This window comes from Eucyclogobius newberryi, unplaced genomic scaffold (assembly GCF_026437365.1).
Source record: "Eucyclogobius newberryi isolate DKJ021-1_F unplaced genomic scaffold, fEucNew1.0.hap1 SCAF_4, whole genome shotgun sequence".
NCBI classification, from domain to species: Eukaryota; Metazoa; Chordata; class Actinopteri; order Gobiiformes; family Gobiidae; genus Eucyclogobius; species Eucyclogobius newberryi.
Window position 1 is genome coordinate 38519603 of NW_027316056.1, and position 19858 is coordinate 38539460.

Below are 19858 nucleotides of genomic sequence, written 5' to 3' on the forward strand. Positions count from 1 at the left end.
ACACCGCGGGTAAAGTGTGTAATAACACCGCTGGTAAAGTGTGTAATAACAGAATCATAAGCGGCCTCACCATGGTCAGCTTTCATTTGGGATGCTCACGCTCCACTTTTGACGGCCTAAAAACTCAAGAGGAACACGATTAAGACACGGGACAAATGAAAGTGAAATCATGTGACGTGGACTTACAGTACGTACTGTTCACCAGGTACGACATGGAAAAGAGGGTGACAGTCGTGAGCAGTCCCTTAGCAGCAGCGGAGAAAGATATCAAACAGGTCCTAAACATCAACTTATTCTCATTGTATATTTGATGTTTCAGGATATAAAACACTTTAAATGAAGGAAGAGGATGACGTGACATAAAAACTGAGCAAGAGACTTTAGGTTTATCCCTTTTCCTTAATTATCTGGGTGAATTGAAACAGAGTGATTTCTGAGTGTTTCATTTACTGAAGCAAACTACAACTCCTTATGGTTAAAGACTTCCTGTCCAATATTTTTTGCCAAAAACAGACTGAAATAAAGTTAATTAAAGGTTGAATGGACAATTGTTGTGGCCCAAATCTGAGTCATATTTCCTCCTGCCACGTGTCAATCATAAAACGCACCTATCGCTCACCTGCAGCCGCGTGCGGATCGTCCCCACGTTTCCGCGTGCCTAAGCGCATGGATCTATCATAATATAGTTCCCTCAGTGTACGGGACAAAATGAAGACGGAGAAAGACAGTTCGAGCTGACGCAGAAGTGGACAGAAATCTACGGGAGACGAGAGATGCGATGTGATCCGTCGCGCTAATAAACAAACGCACGTGTGTGTTGTATCAGTTAGAGCTGGATTTCGATTCAAATTTCAAGAATCGATTCGATTCCGATTTTTACGTTTCAAAAATCGTTTTGCTCCGATTTCGATTCGATCCGGGGGTTAATGTTATTAAAAATGAAAAATGTATTTGAACCGTTTCCTTCACTTCATGACTGTGTAGAGAAGCAACATATTAAAACTAGTATTATATCAATATTAAACAGCACATCTTACAAGTATTGTAGTTACTGATGGAAGACTGATGAAAAGGTTAAGGGTCAATCTACCTTCAAGAAAGATAATCCAGGAGTCCTGAATTATCTTTCTTGAAGGTAGATTGAAGTTCACTGAGGGAAATGTAGAAAAGAATTTTAATGTAAAAAAAAAAATCTAATCGATCTTTGGACGTGCGAATCGATTAAAAATCGGAAAATCGATTATTTCAACCAAGCTCTAGTATCAGTCCACACAGTGGCATGTGCAAGGGGGAGTGGCATGTGCACGGGGAGTGGCATGTGCACGGGGGAGTGGCATGCGTGGCATAGATCCGTGTTCGCCGCTCCAGGAGATCGCAGCGCCACAGAACCTGAACTAACGCCTGAATGAACTAAATAGAGAATGACAATAGACATGCTAGCTAGTGTTTGACCAGAAAATAAATAACCCTAACCCCTAAACTTAACCCTAAACCTAACCCCTAAACCTAACCCCTAAACCTAACCCCTAAACTTAACCCTAAACCTAACCCCTAAACCTAACCCCTAAACCTAATCCCTGCGTGCACCACCACGAGCCGCACGCACCACGAGCGAGCGGCGCCGCTTCTCCTCCGCTGCACCGGCGTTTCCACGCCCGAACACCGGCTCCGCGCTCCCGCACCCGCCGCCCCGGAGGTCTGTACCTGGGCGAAGGTGTGGCCCCAGCCCGCCACAGGAGCAGACACGGAGAGCGGGGCACCGGCTCCACCCGGAGAAAAGCAGCCCCATACAACCAAGGTACAGCCCCGTTTCTCTGCTTTCCCCGCTCCACAGACGGGGGCGATCTGGTCACAAAACTGGACTCAAATGCGTCTTGATTGGGCTAGAGCAACGCCGGCGTCTAGTATGTGGACTGCCGCTTCTGTCCCAACGTCTTTGTTTTGTCAGTCGTTTCCATTGTTTTGTTTTGTTCCCGCGTCTCTGTGTTGTCTTCTGTCTACATCCCTGTTCCTTAACTTCATCGGACATTACTGCACCGTCCATCACTCATCTCCTCCCTCACTCCTGGACTATCTACTGCCCTAGCCGCCAGCTAACAGCTGGCTTAACACCTGCTGAGGTCCGTCATGGTATCGCGGGGCCTCCCTGCCGTGCAGACAAGGTCTGGGGCAACCAACGCCACTCACTCCACCAGCTTCAACACCCGGTCCACTGCTGCTTTTTCACAACTCTCTGCCCACCAGCTTCTAGTTAACCAGCCTCTAGCCACCGCCAACATTCTAACTGGATTACTCTCATCTGCTGCTACGTTCCATCTCCTCATCGGACTATCACTCCCACGCCTCCAGGCCACCGCTCCACCAACTTCTCGCCTACTCACCTACACCGCTGCTGACCTTCACCTCCTCAACCATAACCACCGTCTCCCAGCTGCTGCTGCCTCTGCAGCTAGCTCAGCTGGGATCCTTCGCCGGCCCCGCTACATCCACAGGGGCTCTGGTCTCTCCCATAACCAACACTCCAACGATGGCTCACCTATCCCCTCACTCTGGACTAGTTTTCGCCCCCCTGTCACCCCCACCTGCCGCACTGCCAACCTCAGCAACCTCCGCCCCCCCACCCCTGCGCCCCCATCCATCTCCGCGCCCCCATCCATCTCCCTTGCACTACTGAACTGCAGCTCCCTCGCCAACAAATCACCTGTTATATCTGAACTGCTACTGGACAATAACATTGATCTGCTTCTCCTCTGTGAAACATGGCAACAGCCCCTGGACTTCTATGCTCTCAACCAAGCCACTCCCTCCAACTACACTTACACTGCCAAACCCCGCCTCTCCGGGCGTGGGGGAGGTCTTGCTGTTATTCATAAAAAAATCTACATCCATCACTGAACTGAACCTCAACCTTCCATCCATCTCATCATTTGAATACCTCGCCTTCTCCCTCCCCAACTCTATCACCGCTATCCTGATCTATCGTCCCCCAAAGCCCCACCCCTCTTTCCTCACTGCATTGTCTGAACTCCTCACCATCGCATCCTCTCTCTCTGCCCGCCTCCTACTCACTGGTGACTTCAACATCCACATTGACTACCCCAACGCCCCACTGACATCCGACTTCCTCTCTCTCCTGGACTGCTTCCATCTCACCCAACATATTGACTTCCCCACCCATACCAAAGGCCACACTCTGGACTTAGTCTGTTCCTCTCTCCTACCCATATCTAAGCCCCACCCCCTCCCCTTCCCACTCTCTGATCATCTCTGCATCCTTTTCTCCGCCCCCCTACCCTCGCCCCACGACCCCAAAAAACGCACCATCACCTACCGCAATATCAAGTCAGTCAACCCCCTCACGCTCTCCCAGCTCATATCCTCTGCTTTCCCCCCTGACTCCCCCCCCTCTTCCCCCGACGACTATGCTGTCATGCTCAACACCACCCTCTCCGACTCCCTTGACTCCCTAGCCCCCTGGAAAACCTCCTCCGTCTCATACATCAACCCCGCCCCCTGGTACACCCCTGAACTCCGCACCATGAAGCAGACTGGCCGCCAACTCGAACGACTCCTCAAAAGAACCCGCCTCACCGTCCACGCCGAAGCTTTCAAATTACACATCTCCTCCTACCGTGACGCTCTCCAAGCCGCCAAATCTGCCCACCTCTCCACCCTCATCAACAGCTCCCACCGGAGCCCTCGCACCCTGTTCTCCACCGTCAACAAGCTGCTCCAGCCACCGGACATCACTCCACCCTCCTCCCCTGACCTCTGCAACTCTTTCCTCCTTGCCTTCAATGACAAAATTTCCAAAATCAACAGCTCCATGACTGCCGTCTCCATTAACTCCATCACCACCCCCACCCCTGCCCCCCCTCCTCTCCCTGACCACCCACCCTTCCCTCCCCTCACCACCTTCTCCTCTGTTAACTCCTCTCATATCATAGACCTCATCACCGCTTCCAAAACCACCACCTGCTCTCTCGACCCCCTCCCAACGAATCTAACCAAGGCCTGCCTCCCTGCTCTCATCCCCCATCTCACCACCCTCTTCAACCAGTCTTTATCCCTCGGCCATGTTCCTTCCATCTACAAACTGGCCTCCATCACCCCCATCCTCAAAAAACCCACCCTAGACTCCGCCAACCTCTCCAACTACCGCCCCATCTCCAACCTGCCGTTCCTCTCAAAAACGCTGGAACGCATCGTCGCCGCCCAACTTCACACCCACCTCCAGTCAAACAACCTCTATGAACCCCTCCAATCTGGCTTCCACCCACTTCACAGCACTGAAACAGCCCTGGTCAAAGTACTCAACGATCTCCTCACCTCTGCAGACTCCGGGGCCCTCAACATCCTGTTACTACTAGACCTCAGCGCAGCCTATAAACCATTCCATCCTCCTACAAAGGCTGCGCCAACTGGGTGTTGAGGGCTCTGCACTTGACTGGCTCACATCCTACCTCACCAACAGGCAAGAGTTCATTTCCCTCTCCAGTCACTCATCCACCCTCTCCCCAGTAACGCAGGGATCCCCCAGGGCTCAGTCCTCGGCCCCCTCCTCTTCATCTGCTACATCTTCCCCCTTGGTCACATCCTCCGCCAACTCAACCTGGACTTTCACTGCTACGCTGACGACACCCAGATATACCTCACCACCAAATCCACCCAAAACCCTCCCCTCAGCCACATCCAAACCTGCATCTCTACAATAAAATCATGGCTCACTCTCAACTTCCTCAAACTGAACAGTGACAAAACAGAGCTCCTCCTCATTGGCACCAAATCCACTCTCAATAAAACTGGTCCCTTTTCACTCAGCATCGACACCTCGACCATCACCCCCTCTACCCTGGTACGCAATCTCAGTGTCATCATGGACCCCACCCTCTCCTTCACTCCCCATGTCAGCCACATCGTCAAGACCTCATTCTTCCACCTCAGCCGCATCGCCAAAATCCGACACTGCCTCACCCTCCCCGCTGCTGAATCCCTCATCCATGCCTTCATCTCCTCCCGCCTCGACTACTTCAACTCCCTCCTCACTGGCATCTCCTCCCATTCCCTCCACAGACTCCAAATGGTCCAAAACTCCGATGCCCGCCTCCTCACCCACACCCGGTCCCGTGATCACATCACTCCCGTTCTCCGCTCTCTCCATTGGCTCCCCATCAAGCAGCGCATAAACTTTAAAATACTCCTCCTCACCTTCAAAGCTCTTCACCACCTTGCCCCCCCCTACCTGTCTGACCTCCTCATCCCCCACCGCCCCTCCCGAGCTCTCCGATCCTCCTCCTCTCTCACCCTGACTGCACCAACATCCCGACTCAAAACTTTTGGCGACAGAGCATTCTCCCGAACAGCACCCCGACTCTGGAACTCCCTCCCCCAACCTGTCCGCCACTCTCCCTCACTCACAACATTCAAATCCCGCCTAAAAACATACCTCTTCACCCAAGCCTATGACCTCCCCTACCCCTAGCCTCCTCTACCCCATTGCCTACTCTTCTACCCCCTGTTACATCCCCATCTTTTTCTCTCTACTTCTTCTGTCTTGTTCATTTTATCTGTATATTAATGTGTATTGTACGTGTTGTCCCCCCTGTCTGTAAATACCCCCCCTTTTTTTTATTATGTTCAGCGTCTTTGGGTCACTGAAAAGCGCTATATAAAAATAAAAAAATAAAGTTATTATGCGCACGGGGGAGTGGCATGCGCACGGGGGAGGGGCATGAGCACGGGGGAGGGGCATGTGCACGGGGGAGTGGCATGTGCACGGGGGAGTGGCATGTGCACGGGGGAGTGGCATGTGCACGGGGGAGTGGCATGTGCACTTCCCCCTGAGTTCTCATTGCACCTTTAAGCTCAAAAATGTTAAAGTTATACTTTTCCTTTAATCTAAATTGTGAAAGAGTGAAAAACAGCATGGCCCCTAGAACAGACCCTTGTGGGACACCTTTGACTTTAGAAACTGCACCGTCTTGGAGCAGGTTTTACTCCTACAAAACCCTTAATCCCTCTGCAAGGAGGAGTGAGCGCGTACAAGGAGGAGTGAGCGCGTACAAGGAGGAGTGAGCGCGTACAAGGAGGAGTGAGCGCGTACAAGGAGGAGTGAGCGTACAAGGAGGAGTGAGCGCGTACAAGGAGGAGTGAGCGCGTACAAGGAGGAGTGAGCGTGTACAAGGAGGAGAGCGCGTACAAGGAGGAGAGCGTGTACAAGGAGGAGAGCGCGTACAAGGAGGAGTGAGCGCGTACAAGGAGGAGTGAGCGCGTACAAGGAGGAGTGAGCGCGTACAAGGAGGAGTGAGCGCGTACAAGGAGGAGTGAGCGCGTACAAGGAGGAGTGAGCGCGTACAAGGAGGAGTGAGCGCGTACAAGGAGGAGTGAGCGCGTACAAGGAGGAGTGAGCGCGTACAAGGAGGAGTGAGCGCGTACAAGGAGGAGTGAGCGTACAAGGAGAAGTGAGCGTACAAGGAGGAGTGAGCCTGTACAAGGAGGAGTGAGCGTACAAGGAGGAGTGAGCGCGTACAAGGAGGAGTGAGCGCGTACAAGGAGGAGTGAGCGTACAAGGAGGAGTGAGCGCGTACAAGGAGGAGTGAGCGCGTACAAGGAGGAGTGAGCGCGTACAAGGAGGAGTGAGCGTACAAGGAGGAGTGAGCGTGTACAAGGAGGAGTGAGCGTACAAGGAGGAGTGAGCGTACAAGGAGGAGTGAGCGCGTACAAGGAGGAGTGAGCGCGTACAAGGAGGAGTGAGCGCGTACAAGGAGGAGTGAGCGCGTACAAGGAGGAGTGAGCGTGTACAAGGAGGAGCGAGCGCGTACAAGGAGGAGTGAGCGAGCGCGTACAAGGAGGAGTGAGCGAGCGCGTACAAGGAGGAGTGAGCGAGCGCGTACAAGGAGGAGTGAGCGCGTACAAGGAGGAGTGAGCGCGTACAAGGAGGAGTGAGCGTACAAGGAGGAGTGAGCGAGTGAGCGCGTACAAGGAGGAGTGAGCGAGTGAGCGCGTACAAGGAGGAGTGAGCGCGTACAAGGAGGAGTGAGCGTGTACAAGGAGGAGTGAGCGTACAAGGAGGAGTGAGCGTACAAGGAGGAGTGAGCGCGTACAAGGAGGAGTGAGCGCGTACAAGGAGGAGTGAGTGTGGATGTATATACTCACTGGTCTGTGTGTTTGCAGGGACGTAGTGTGAGCGTGTGGAGAAAACCCAGGGACTTGTCTGCATCATAAAGAGAGAAGTCAGATGTCTGTTCCACAGCTCATGGGCCCCGCTCTGCCCTGACCTTTGCCCGCTCTGCCCTCGCCCGCTCTGCCCTCGCCCGCTCTGCCTGCGCGCTCTACCCTCGCCCTGCGCGCCCTGCGCACCCTACCCTCTCCCTGCGCACCTGCGCGCTCTACCCTCGCCCTGCGCGCACCTGCACGCAGGGCCCTCGCCCTGCGCGCTCTACCCTCGCCCTGCGCGCTCTACCCACTCTACCCTCGCCCTGCGCGCTCTACCCTCGCCCTGCGCGCACCTGCACGCTCTACCCTCGCCCTGCGCGCACCTGCGCGCTCTACCCTCGCCCTGCGCGCACCTGCGCTCTACCCTCGCCCTGCGCGCACCTGCGTACTCTGCCCTCGCCCGCCCTCACCTCGCCCACGCGCACACTGCCCTCGCTCTGCCCTCACCTGTGCTCTGGTCCTGGTCCATCTCCTGGTCCATCTCCTGGGTCACCTCTGAGATGAAGGAGCTGAGGCGCTCGGAGGACGACAGGCCGTCCCGCAGCCAGCGCAGAGCCCACACGTTGTTCTGGACACAGACAGAGCTCACTCAACACAGACACACTGGGCTGGGACATGGGCCGGGGACATGGGCGGGACACGGGCTGGGACATGGGCCGGGGACACGGGCTGGGACACGGGCGGGGACACGGGCGGGGACATGGGCGGGAACATGGGCACGACCTCACAAACACTTGCCCCAGACGGACTGAGCGCTGTGAGTCTAATGTCCAGTTTTCCTCCAGTTTATGAAATCAACATTCTGAATTTCCTTTGAAGTTTAAAGTGCAGATTTAAACTACAATAGTCAAATATTACTCAAGTAAAAATAAAATCCAAATATTGACCCAATGAAAGGACAAATATTCTGCATTATTCATCGTGTTATTATCCGGCCTGAATGAAGCTAAATACAGCCGTTTTTGATGAGGAACGATGTCAGATCAGGGTTAAAAGAGAAACCTTTGGCATTATGTGCAAAAAGTATTTGAAGTATATTATTATAATATTGGAGTAACGAGTAGCAGTCTTGACGAAGGATACATTTAAAAATCGGATTTGAGTTCATGTAATGCGACAGATAAAGCTGATTCTAGTGATTTAAGGACAAAAACAAATCATATGATGGTCAGGTTTAGGATTCTTACTCGAGTAAAAGTAAAAGAACGGAGTCAGAAAACTGTTTTGAAAAGTAAAATGTCTTCAGTAAGTTACTCGAGTAAATGTCCGCTTCATTGTGACCTGAACGATGAGCCATGGCCTGAATCGTCTTGGCGTCTCTCGTGGCAACCGTTTGTAGAGTAGCGTGTACCTGAAAGCAGCGCAGCACGGGGAGCACGGGGCTGAAGGGGCCCGCCTGGAGCCTCTGGGACAGGGCCTCGATGAGCAGCAGCAGCAGCGCCTGGTCCTGGTAAACATGCACACGCCAGAGACCCTTTAAACCAGGTCCTACGCACACGCAATAGACCCTTTAAACCAGGTCCTACGCACACACACACGCAAGAGACCCTTTAAACCAGGTCCTACGCACACGCAAGAGACCCTTTAAACCAGGTCCTACGCACACGCAAGAGACCCTTTAAACCAGGTCCTACACACACGTGCGCGCAAGAGACCCTTTAAACCAGGTCCTACACACACACGCGCAAGAGACCCTTTAAACCAGGTCCTACACACACACACACACGCGCCAGAGACCCTTTAAACCAGGTCCTACACACACGCACACGCAAGAGACCCTTTAAACCAGGTCCTACACACACACACACGCAAGAGACCCTTTAAACCAGGTCCTAGGCAAGGCAAGTTTATTTGTAGAGCACATTTCATACACAAGGCAATTCAAAGTGCTTCACAGCAGGAAAAATGCATTCAAATCACAAAGAAATTACAGAAACAGAAATACAATAAAATTAACTAAATTCCAACTGATTTTCTAAACTAATAAAATCACCAACAAAAGAGAAGAGTGCAAATAAAAAATCCTTTCAGTCATATGCGCAGCTAAACAAAACTGTTTTTAGCTTAGATTTGAACATTGTCAGAGTTGAAGCCTGTCTCACATCTTCAGGAAGACTGTTCCAGATTTTAGCTGCATAAAACTGAAACGCAGATTCCCCATGTTTTGTCCTGACTCTGGGCACCAGCAGGAGGCCGGTCCCTGAGGTCCGAGATGGTTCATATGGCACTAACATATCCAAGATGTACTTTGGTGCTAGGCCATGGAGAGACTTGTACACAAGCAGAGCTGCTTTAAAGTCTATTCTCTGAGCCACAGGGGCCAGTGCAGAGACCTGAGAACAGGACTAATGTGATCATACTTCCTGGTTCTAGTCAGGACCCGAGCAGCAGCGTTCTGGATGTTCTGCAGCTGTTTTACAGCGCGTTTGGAGAGGCCAGTGAGCGGCCGTTACAGCAGTCTAATCTACTGGAGACAAACGCATAGATAAGTCTCTCTAAATCTGGTTTTGACACTATATTTTTGATTTTGGCAATGTTTTTTAGATGGTAAAAAGCTGCTGATGTTATTGATTTGACGTGGCTATTAAAGTTCAAGTCTGAGTCCATTATTACACCCAGATTTCTAACTTGGTTTGTAGGTTTAAGAGCGAGACTCTGGAGGTGACCGCTAACACTTTCTCTTTGTTTCTGTGGGCCAAAAACGATTATTTCAGTCTTGTCTGAGTTCAGCTAGAGAAAGTTGTTTTGCATCCACACACTGATCTGTTGGATGCAGTGACAGAGTGAATCTACTGGTCCATAGTCACCTGCCGATAGTGAAACATAGATCTGAGTGTCGTCTGCATAATTGTGATAGGACACATTTTCACTGCGTATCAACTGACCAAACGCCAGCATGTAGAGGTTGAACAGAAGGGGACCCAGGACTGACCCTTGGGGCACTCCACAGGTCAGGGTCATGTGGTCTGAGACACAGCTACCAATTTCAACAAAGTACTTCCTGTCTTCCAGATAGGACCTTAACCAGTTTAGGGCAGTGCCAGTGATGCCCACCCAGTCCTCTAGTCTCTGTAAGAGGATCCCATGATCGACAGTGTCAAAAGCAGCACTCAGATCTAACAGAATTAAGACTGAGGCTTTGCCCGTGTCAGTGTTCAGGCGGATGTCATTTGCCACCTTGACAAGAGCAGTCTCAGTGCTGTGATGAGGTCTAAAACCTGACTGAAAAACATCAAATGAGTTGTTTATTAAGAGGAAATCTGTGAGCTGTTGGTAAACAGCCTTTTCAAGGACTTTGCCCAAAAATGGCAGATTAGAGATGGGCCGGTAATGACTCAGTACTGCGGCATCAAGACTGCTCTTCTTTAGGAGAGGCTTTATGACCGCAGTTTTCAAGACATTGGGAATGTTCCAGATTGAAGCGACATGTTAACTATGTGAGTGAATGGTGCTAACAAACTGTTCAGCACAGACTTTAGAAATCTGGTGGGTAACACATCAAGGCAGCATGTAGATGAACTCAGACTGGTGATGATCTCATGGACAGTTTTGTCAGTTACTGGTGCAAAGTGAGTTAGCTCTAAGTGTCTCGGTGGTTTTAGGGTAATTTTTTCATTGTGGGATTTATAGCATTTTTAATGCCCTGAACTTTGTCATTAAAGAATAATGCAAACTCATTACACTTGGATGTGGAAATGAGTTCTAACGGCAGCTGAGCTGGAGGGTGTGTTAATCTGTTTACTGTGGCAAACAGGACACGCGAGTTGTTACTGCAGCTTCCAATTATTTCAGAAAAATATCTTTCCCTAGTTCTACATAAGATTAGGTTGTACATGTTCAGCTTTTCTTTGTAAATCTCTTTTTGAACCTGGAGCTTTGACTTGCGCCATTTCCGTTCGGCCCTGCGGCACTCCCTTTTCTGTGCCCTGACCGAATCATCATTTCTCCACTGCGCCTTCTGCTTATTTTTAACCATTTTAGCCTTTATGGGGGCGATGGTGTCCAGAACATTCAAAACACTAGATGTAACAGAGTTCAACAAATCATTTACATTAGAACATGAGACATTTTCAAAGTTTATCATTTCCATAAACAGTGCACCTGTGCCATCACTTATGTGTCTCCTCTGAACAACTGCAGGACCAACCGGAGGTTTGGGAGAAACAGACAGGTCAAAGAAGACACAGAAATGATCAGACAGAGCAACATCGATCACATTAACATTTGAAATATTTACCCCCTTTGTAATTATGAGATCTAGAATGTGTCCTTTGCTGTGGGTGGGGCCTCTCACATGCTGAGTAAGACTGAAGGTTTCAAGGACAGCATCAAGCTCTTTAGCGTTTCTGTCACAAATATTATCAACATGCACATTGAAATCACCTGTAATGACCAAACCATCAAAGTCTGTGCATATGACTGAAAGCATCTCAGTAAAATCATCAATAAAACGTTGGCAGTGCTGGGGAGGCTTGTATAAAACAATGAAGAGAATGGATGGAGACCGTTTTAGCTCCATTTTAAAGGATACATACTCAAATGATGAAAACACCCCAAAAGACAACCTGCGGGTAATTATTTCATCTCTAAAGACAGCACAGACTCCACCCCCTTTTTTGTTTTCTCGTGTTTCAGATTCAAACTTAAAGTTGGGTGGAGCAGATTCTATCAGAACTACATTTCCTGTGTTTTTGTCAAGCCATGTTTCAGTTAAAAACATAAAATCAAGATTATAAGAAGAAATAAAATTATTAATTAAGAGAGATTTGTTACATAAGGATCTGACATTTAGCACAGCAAGTTTCAGACTAGTTTCAGTGGGACTGGGCTTTATCTTTTCACAGGGAATATGAATCACATTTCTCAGATTGGGCCTGACTCGCATTTTGTTTTTCCATCTGTGTGATGATGTGACTACAGAAATAGCACTAGGGGGGGCTCTTTTTACATAGGGCCCCGGGTTGGTTTGATTTTTAATGTGACAATAAGTCCCGGCAACGCTGAGACCCAGTGCATCCTAGCTATGGGAGATACCAGGTCGAGGTTGGATGGGTGGTGGGGCTTTTGTAGCCAAGGAGAGTTTGGGACCAGGTGAGAGGCGAGGGGGGATGGGTGGTGGGGCTTTTGTTGGTGTAGTCGGCATAGCCCTTGCTATATTGGGCGTGAGTGGAGCTATCTTAATGCCTGATTTGATCAGACTTTCAAAATGGCTGGGAAGGCCCATGGGTGAGAGTGGAGATGAGAAGGAGAATGATGAATCTTTAGTGGGAGTAGATGTTGCAGGGGGAACCCAGGGCTGGTGTGAAGGCAGGGGCGATGACAGGGATGTTGTTGGGCTTGTCACAGATGGGTCCAAGGCCTTTGAAGATTGTTCCTTTGCTGGAGGCGGTGGAGGTGAATGTGGAGCAGCTGGAGCTGAATCCTTTGCTGGTGGTGGTGGAGCAGCTGCTGATGAATCCTTTGGTGGAGGCTGAGGTTGTGGTGATTTTGATGTTGAAACATTGGCTCGGTCTCTGGCTGAGGGAGCAGGAATTCTTCTCTCATTCCTCTCTTCTCTAACTATCTGCTCAGGACCCTGTCCAGGCCCAGTCCAATGCCTCAGAGCGTGGAGAAGGTTCTCTGTCAGCACCCTCACTCCACCTCTGCATAGGTGGGGGCCATTTCTCTTAAACAGGTCCTCTCGTTTCCAGAATAGATAGAATTTCTCAATGTAGTGTAGTCCTCTCGGGGAGCACTCTTTGGACAGCCATGTGTTCAGCTGAAGAAGCCGGCTAAACTTGTTCATCCTCCTGTCGATGTTTGGAAGAGGTCCACTTATGAAAGTTTTGATTTCCATTTTATCAAGCACGTCGAATAACTTCAAGAAGTCTTTTTTCAAAACTTCAGTCTGTTCCCGCCGCATGTCCACTGCACCCACGTGCACAATCAGCTGTTTAGCTCCTCCATGCTTAGCCATAATATTTGGAAGGAGTGACGTTATCTCAGAAACAGTGGCGCTTGGAAAAGAATGTGTGTTTATCTTTTCATGCGTCATGTGACTTATCGCGCCGTCCCCAACTAAAACAATCTTGACCTTGGCTTCTGGCACAGATCCTCCTCGCTGTATTTTGGCCACGTCATCTTTCCTTTTTTCATTTAATTTCATCTCTGGAAGTGGTAAAAATCTGTTGGTGAGCTGTATTTTAGGTGACTTCACGTTATCTTTGTATCGTTTAGGCTTTGCTCCAAGTTTGTTCCAAGAAACAGCCTGGTCTTTCTGGTTTTTAGACAGTTTTGGAAACAACACAGAGTCACTGCGGTTTAGGTTGAAAGTAGCAGTTTTTCTTGTAAAAAGTGTGCTCTTCTTACCGTCGGTTGACACAGGAATGGTATCGTGAAGAACTTTTTCAGATTCCAAAACAAATATCCGTGTTTTCAGCTCATTAATTTCTTGTTGATATTTCCGACAGCGTTCACAGTCTTTCTTACTTCTTCTCCCGGACATGTCGCTGGCGTCAGATATGTCGTTAAAACTGGAAAAATTTTCTTAAAATCCTTGTTTTACTTGAAAAAGTCTAAAGCAAAAATGTTTGGAAGACAAAAACTGATTAAAAAGCAAAATAAATAAGGAAAGCAGCGATAGCAAGCGGAGCGAGCAAAAAAGCGTGTGCAATCTTCGGAAGCACAATTAAACAGGTCCTACACACACACGCGCGCAAGAGACCCTTTAAACCAGGTCCTACACACACGCGCAAGAGACCCTTTAAACCAGGTCCTACACACACGCGCAAGAGACCCTTTAAACCAGGTCCTACACACACACACGCGCGCGCAAGAGACCCTTTAAACCAGGTCCTACACACACACGCAAGAGACCCTTTAAACCAGGTCCTACACACACACACGCGCCAGAGACCCTTTAAACCAGGTCCTACACACACGCGCAAGAGACCCTTTAAACCAGGTCCTACACACACACACGCAAGAGACCCTTTAAACCAGGTCCTACACACACACGCGCCAGAGACCCTTTAAACCAGGTCCTACACACATGCGCCAGAGACCCTTTAAACCAGGTCCTACACACACACGCGCCAGAGACCCTTTAAACCAGGTCCCCCACACACACACGCGCGCGCGCCAGAGACCCTTTAAACCAGGTCCTACACACACACACGCGCGCGCAAGAGACCCTTTAAACCAGGTCCTACACACACACGCGCGCAAGAGACCCTTTAAACCAGGTCCTACACACACACGCGCCAGAGACCCTTTAAACCAGGTCCTACACACACACGCGCCAGAGACCCTTTAAACCAGGTCACACACACACAACAGAGACCCTTTAAACTAGGTCCCCCCCACACACACACACTCGACAGAGACCCTTTAAACCAGGTCCCCCCCACACACACACGACAGAGACCCTTTAAACCAGGCCGCCCCCACACACACACACACACACAACAGAGACCCTTTAAACCAGGTCCCCCCACACACACACGACAGAGACCCTTTAAACCAGGTCCCCCCACACACACACACACAAACGACAGAGACCCTTTAAACCAGGTCCCCCCCACACACACACACACAACAGAGACCCTTTAAACCAGGTCCCCCCACACACACACAAACGACAGAGACCCTTTAAACCAGGTCCCCCCCACACACACACACACCAGAGACCCTTTAAACCAGGTCCCCCCCCCCCCACACACACACGACAGAGACCCTTTAAACCAGGTCCCCCCCACACACACACACACACGACAGAGACCCTTTAAACCAGGTCCCCCCCACACACACACGACAGAGACCCTTTAAACCAGGTCCCCCCCACACACACACGACAGAGACCCTTTAAACCAGGCCCCCCCCACACACACACACACGACAGAGACCCTTTAAACCAGGTCCCCCCCACACACACACACACACACGACAGAGACCCTTTAAACCAGGTCCCCCCCACACACACACACGACAGACCCTTTAAACCAGGTCTCGCACACACACACACACACACGACAGAGACCCTTTAAACCAGGTCTCTCACACACGACAGAGACCCTTTAAACCAGGTCTCTCACACACACGACAGAGACCCTTTAAACCAGGTCTCTCACACACACGACACACACACACACACACACACACGACATACACAGACACACACACACGACAGGTTTTTAGGATTTTCTAAAAACCAGAGGTGGGAGGAGAGACCGGCACGGCAGAGGGGGGAGGAGAGACCGGCACGGCAGAGGGGGGAGGAGAAGAGACCGGCACGGCAGAGGGGGGAGGAGAGACCGGCACGGCAGAGGGAGGAGGAGAGACCGGCACGGCAGAGAGGGGAGAAGAGACCGGCACGGCAGAGGGGGGAGAAGAGACCGGCACGGCAGAGGGGGGAGAAGAGACCGGCACGGCAGAGGGGGGAGAAGAGACCGGCACGGCAGAGGGGGGAGAAGAGACCGGCACGGCAGAGGGGGGAGGAGAGACCGGCACGGCAGAGGGGGGAGGAGAGAACGGCACGGCAGAGGGGGGAGGAGAGACCCGCACGGCAGAGGGGGGAGGAGAGACCGGCACGGCAGAGGGGAAGGAGACCGGCACGGCTGAGGGAGGAGAAGAGACCGGCACGGCAGAGGGAGGAGAAGAGACCGGCACGGCAGAGGGGGGAGGAGAGACCGGCACGGCAGAGGGGGGAGGAGAGAACGGCACGGCAGAGGGGGGAGGAGAGACCCGCACGGCAGAGGGGGGAGGAGAGACCCGCACGGCAGAGGGGGGAGGAGAGACCGGCACGGCAGAGGGAGGAGAAGAGACCGGCACGGCAGAGGGAGGAGAAGAGACCGGCACGGCAGAGGGGGGAGAAGAGACCGGCACGGCAGAGGGGGGAGAAGAGACCGGCACGGCAGAGGGGGGAGAAGAGACCGGCACGGCAGAGGGGGGAGAAGAGACCGGCACGGCAGAGGGGGGAGAAGAGACCGGCACGGCAGAGGGGGAGAAGAGACCGGCACGGCAGAGGGGGGAGGAGAGACCCATACGGCAGAGGGGGGAGGAGAGACCCGCACGGCAGAGGGGGAGGAGAGACCCGCACGGCAGAGGGGGAGGAGAGACCCGCACGGCAGAGGGGGGAGGAGAGGCCCGCCCGGCAGAGGGGGAGGAGACCTGGACGGCAGAGGGGGGAGGAGAGACCCACCTGGCAGAGGGGGAGAAGACCTGGACAGCAGAGGGGGGAGGAGAGACCCGCCCGGCACACTCACCTCCTGGAAGTGGCGAGGGATGTGGAAGTTGCAGGTGTTCTTGCTCAGCACCAGCAGAGACTTGACCAGGTCTTTGGACTCCTGCAGCAGAGAGCACCAAGCAGAGGTCAGACTCAGGAGGACCCGGAGAGGACCCGGATCAGCACCATACATACGTGAAGGTACTCGGCACTAGGCTCTGGAAGACCACCCCCAAATCCAGCAGAAGTGACCAATGAGAGCACGCTGACCCAGCACTGACTCTGACACACACAGGTTTTCCAGGTTAGAAAAGTAAAAGTATCATTTTCCTGCCACAAAATTGTATTTGAGCTTCAGTGTAATTTGTGTTAAATCTGTGGATAAAATGGGGAGTCAGAGGTCAGTCTGGGGTCAGTCAGAGGTCAGTCTGGGGTCAGTCTGGGGCGAGTCTGGGGTCAGTCTTGGGTGAGTCTGGGGCCAGTCTGGGGTCAGTCTGGGGCGAGTCTGGGGCGAGTCTGGGGCGAGTCTGGGGCGAGTCTGGGGCGAGTCTCGGGCGAGTCTGGGGCGAGTCTCGGGTCAGTCTGGGGTCAGTCTGGGGTCAGTCTGGGGTCAGTCTGGGGCGAGTCTGGGGCGAGTCTGGGGCGAGTCTGGGGTCAGTCTTGGGTGAGTCTGGGGTCAGTTTGGGGTCAGTCTGGGGTGAGTCTGGGGTGAGTCTGGGGTGAGTCTGGGGTCAGTCTGGGGTCAGTCTGACATGGGCCTTACGTCGTTGAGAATGTCCGGGCAGAAGACCTGAGCTTTGAGAGCAAACTTGACCAGGTCCAGGTGCTTCAGGGGCGCTGCACCTGCAACACACGTTTAGTGACAGGAGCAGAAGAACGTCGTCAGTCGTTAAGGCTGAATATTAAACATGAACTTTAGACCTGAACAGGAAACGCACAGGAGTCTTCTTTTAGTTCAAAACCCTTTGTGTTTTCTCACATTATCAAATGTAAACTGAACAGAATCCGTTCTAACCAGTGTTGTGCCAGTTTCTCTGAAATTCTAATATATTAAATATAACTAGTTACAACAATGTTTTATATATTTGCCGTGTTCTCGCTGGGCTGAGGTTGAAGGACGGCAGTAGGACAAACTGGAGCAGAGACTTTCAAACTGCTGCAGCGCCTGCTGCGCAATTTACGTTTGAGAACAGAGAAAAGGCTCATCTCTACAAAACTCATCTTGCGCTTGACAAAAGTCAACCGACATCTTCATTGCGACGTAAAAATTTCTTTGTATGTCTACGCGGCGTGAGCAGGAACCGGGGGGGACAGACACATCGCCCACAGCCAGGTTTTCACGCAAACATGGATGCGCCCATAGGTAAGACGAAAACTATCTGGCAGATTTTTTTTCAACCTGGCGGAATCTTTTTTGGCGGTGACGAGCGAGAACACTGTAATACAATATTACATGGAAGTGAGTTACACTGCTGCAGTTACTTTGGAGTTATAACTGGTCGTCTCTGTATTTTATTAAACTGTCCATGTTTCATCTGATTTAAACCATTTAACCCTCAACCACAGTTTGAGAACCACTAACCAAACATAGGACTGAACCCCGAGCACTCAACACTGGTTAAAACTCTATATAGCAAATATAATAAATCGCCACAAAACATGCAATATACACTATATATATATATTTTAATCTTAATTTTACCAACCGACATTGGGCCTCTTTCATTCCACATTCTCACAAACACAAACCCCGGTCACATTTTATGATTTTAACAAAGCATTTCATTACTTTAAAGGTCTATTCATGTGTTACAGTTATATGCAACATTTTGAGGACTTTTTCCCATCCAAAACTAATAATACTCCGTTTTAAATTGTTAATCGCTGTGGCAACAGTCGTAATTTCTCATGCTTCCGAGACCCATGGACTGCAAACCTGGGATGGGTTTCCAGGCTGCGTTGGGGGAGCAGAGGTCAGCGTGCACGCGCAGGATCTGGACAGGAGCAGTGGCCGTGGTGAAGATGTGCAGGTAGGACAGGAAGAGGCGGGGCGAGAGGCGGAAGCTCTGCGATGACAGGAGGTTCTGAAGGGCCGAGCAGAGCTGTCCGTCAACGCACAGGAAGAACGGGATCAAGTCCAGAAACTGGTAGAAACTGGACACAGGCAGATGTAGATTATAAATGTCGAAGTTCAGAGAAAAGGGCTGGATACTTCATCATGAGGTGCAATAAGGCAGTCCTACAGTTATCCCGCTTTACCATCTCCATAGCATCATGTTTTCCCCCCGATCTGATCTAAGCATTCTTTAACGGTCAGCCCTGTTACGGCCCATTACAGTCCCATTGTTAGCTGACCGCAGCTCCCTCACCACTGATGCTTAGGTCTGGTTTGGTTTCTCTCCTGACCGTGGGGAGAGGACACTGTTGTTCAAAGCCGGCAAATTCCACTTCAGAGCATTATTTCTGTTTGAAGAGGGGCTTTAACTCTTCACCTCATTGTCATTCAAACAAGTGTTTGACCGGTTGAATGTTCAATTCCTAAATGGGTTGAGGATTATTTCAATGATCAGCGAGTGATTCATCTTTTCCCTTGAGCTCTGTCGAGGGCTTTTTGAAAGATCGGATTCGAAAAACAATATTATACCATTTATTTTCAGCAATTATGGATTATTATGTATTTCATATTGCCGCCTGTATTGCCAAAAGCGGCTTTGGACATTGACTGTTTTTAAAGTGGACATTTCTTCTGTTGATGTAACTCGGCAACAGTATACACCCCCAGGATGGTGAATATTCAGAGCACGTCTACTACAGCTGCTCAAAGAGACGCAGCTGAAGCGTTTCACACCTTCGCCTGATGGAAACGCTGTAAAAAACAGCAATAACGACACAACAGACTCTGGATGAACTCTCGGGAGCGCCCAGGAAACACCTACACTTTGGGGTCGTCGGTCTGGACCACTCGGATGTAGCGACACAGCTCTCTGTACCTGCGCAGACGGGACAGGCGTCAGAACGTGGCGGTACAAACCCCAAACGCTGGAGGGAATGGGACCCCCGACCTGCCCTGCTGCTGCAGCCGCTCCAGCCTCAGCCGCACCACCGACGTCTGCTCCAGGAGGATGTCCTTTTTGCCCTTGTCCTTCCGGAAGCCGTGCACGTTTTGGCCCCTGAGCACGGAGCCCAGGAGCACGTCGTCCCAGGGCCGCACGCACAGGCTGCAGAGGGCGGAGAGGGTCAGCGGAGGTACACGTGCCACGCCCTCTGTCACAACGCGCGCTCACCTGTTCTTCAGAGCCTTCAGCTGATGGGGCAGGTGGAGCTTCTTGTAGAACTCCTGCAGTTTGTGGGCGAATTCGCCGGTGAACTCGCCCATCACCAGTCGTCTTTGGAACCACGCGATCATCCTGAAATGACCACGGCTCGGATTTAGGACGCGCT

At 51.3% G+C, this 19858-nt stretch overlaps 1 protein-coding gene across 1 annotated transcript; it reads right to left on the reverse strand.

The window, feature by feature from the left end:
* Nucleotides 1-7142: 7142 nt before the first annotated feature.
* LOC140377702 (uncharacterized) lies at nt 7143-19846 on the reverse strand. The gene is made up of 10 exons (XM_072463238.1): nt 19702-19846; nt 19480-19635; nt 19354-19407; nt 18354-18571; nt 17181-17260; nt 16613-16699; nt 16458-16538; nt 8567-8662; nt 7663-7783; nt 7143-7213 (listed from the first exon to the last, which is right to left on the reverse strand). Exons 1-10 carry the CDS (start codon nt 19821-19823, stop codon nt 7152-7154), a joined length of 1077 nt encoding a protein of 358 aa, XP_072319339.1. The 5' UTR covers nt 19824-19846; the 3' UTR covers nt 7143-7151.
* Between the last annotated feature and the right edge of the window lie 12 nt (nt 19847-19858).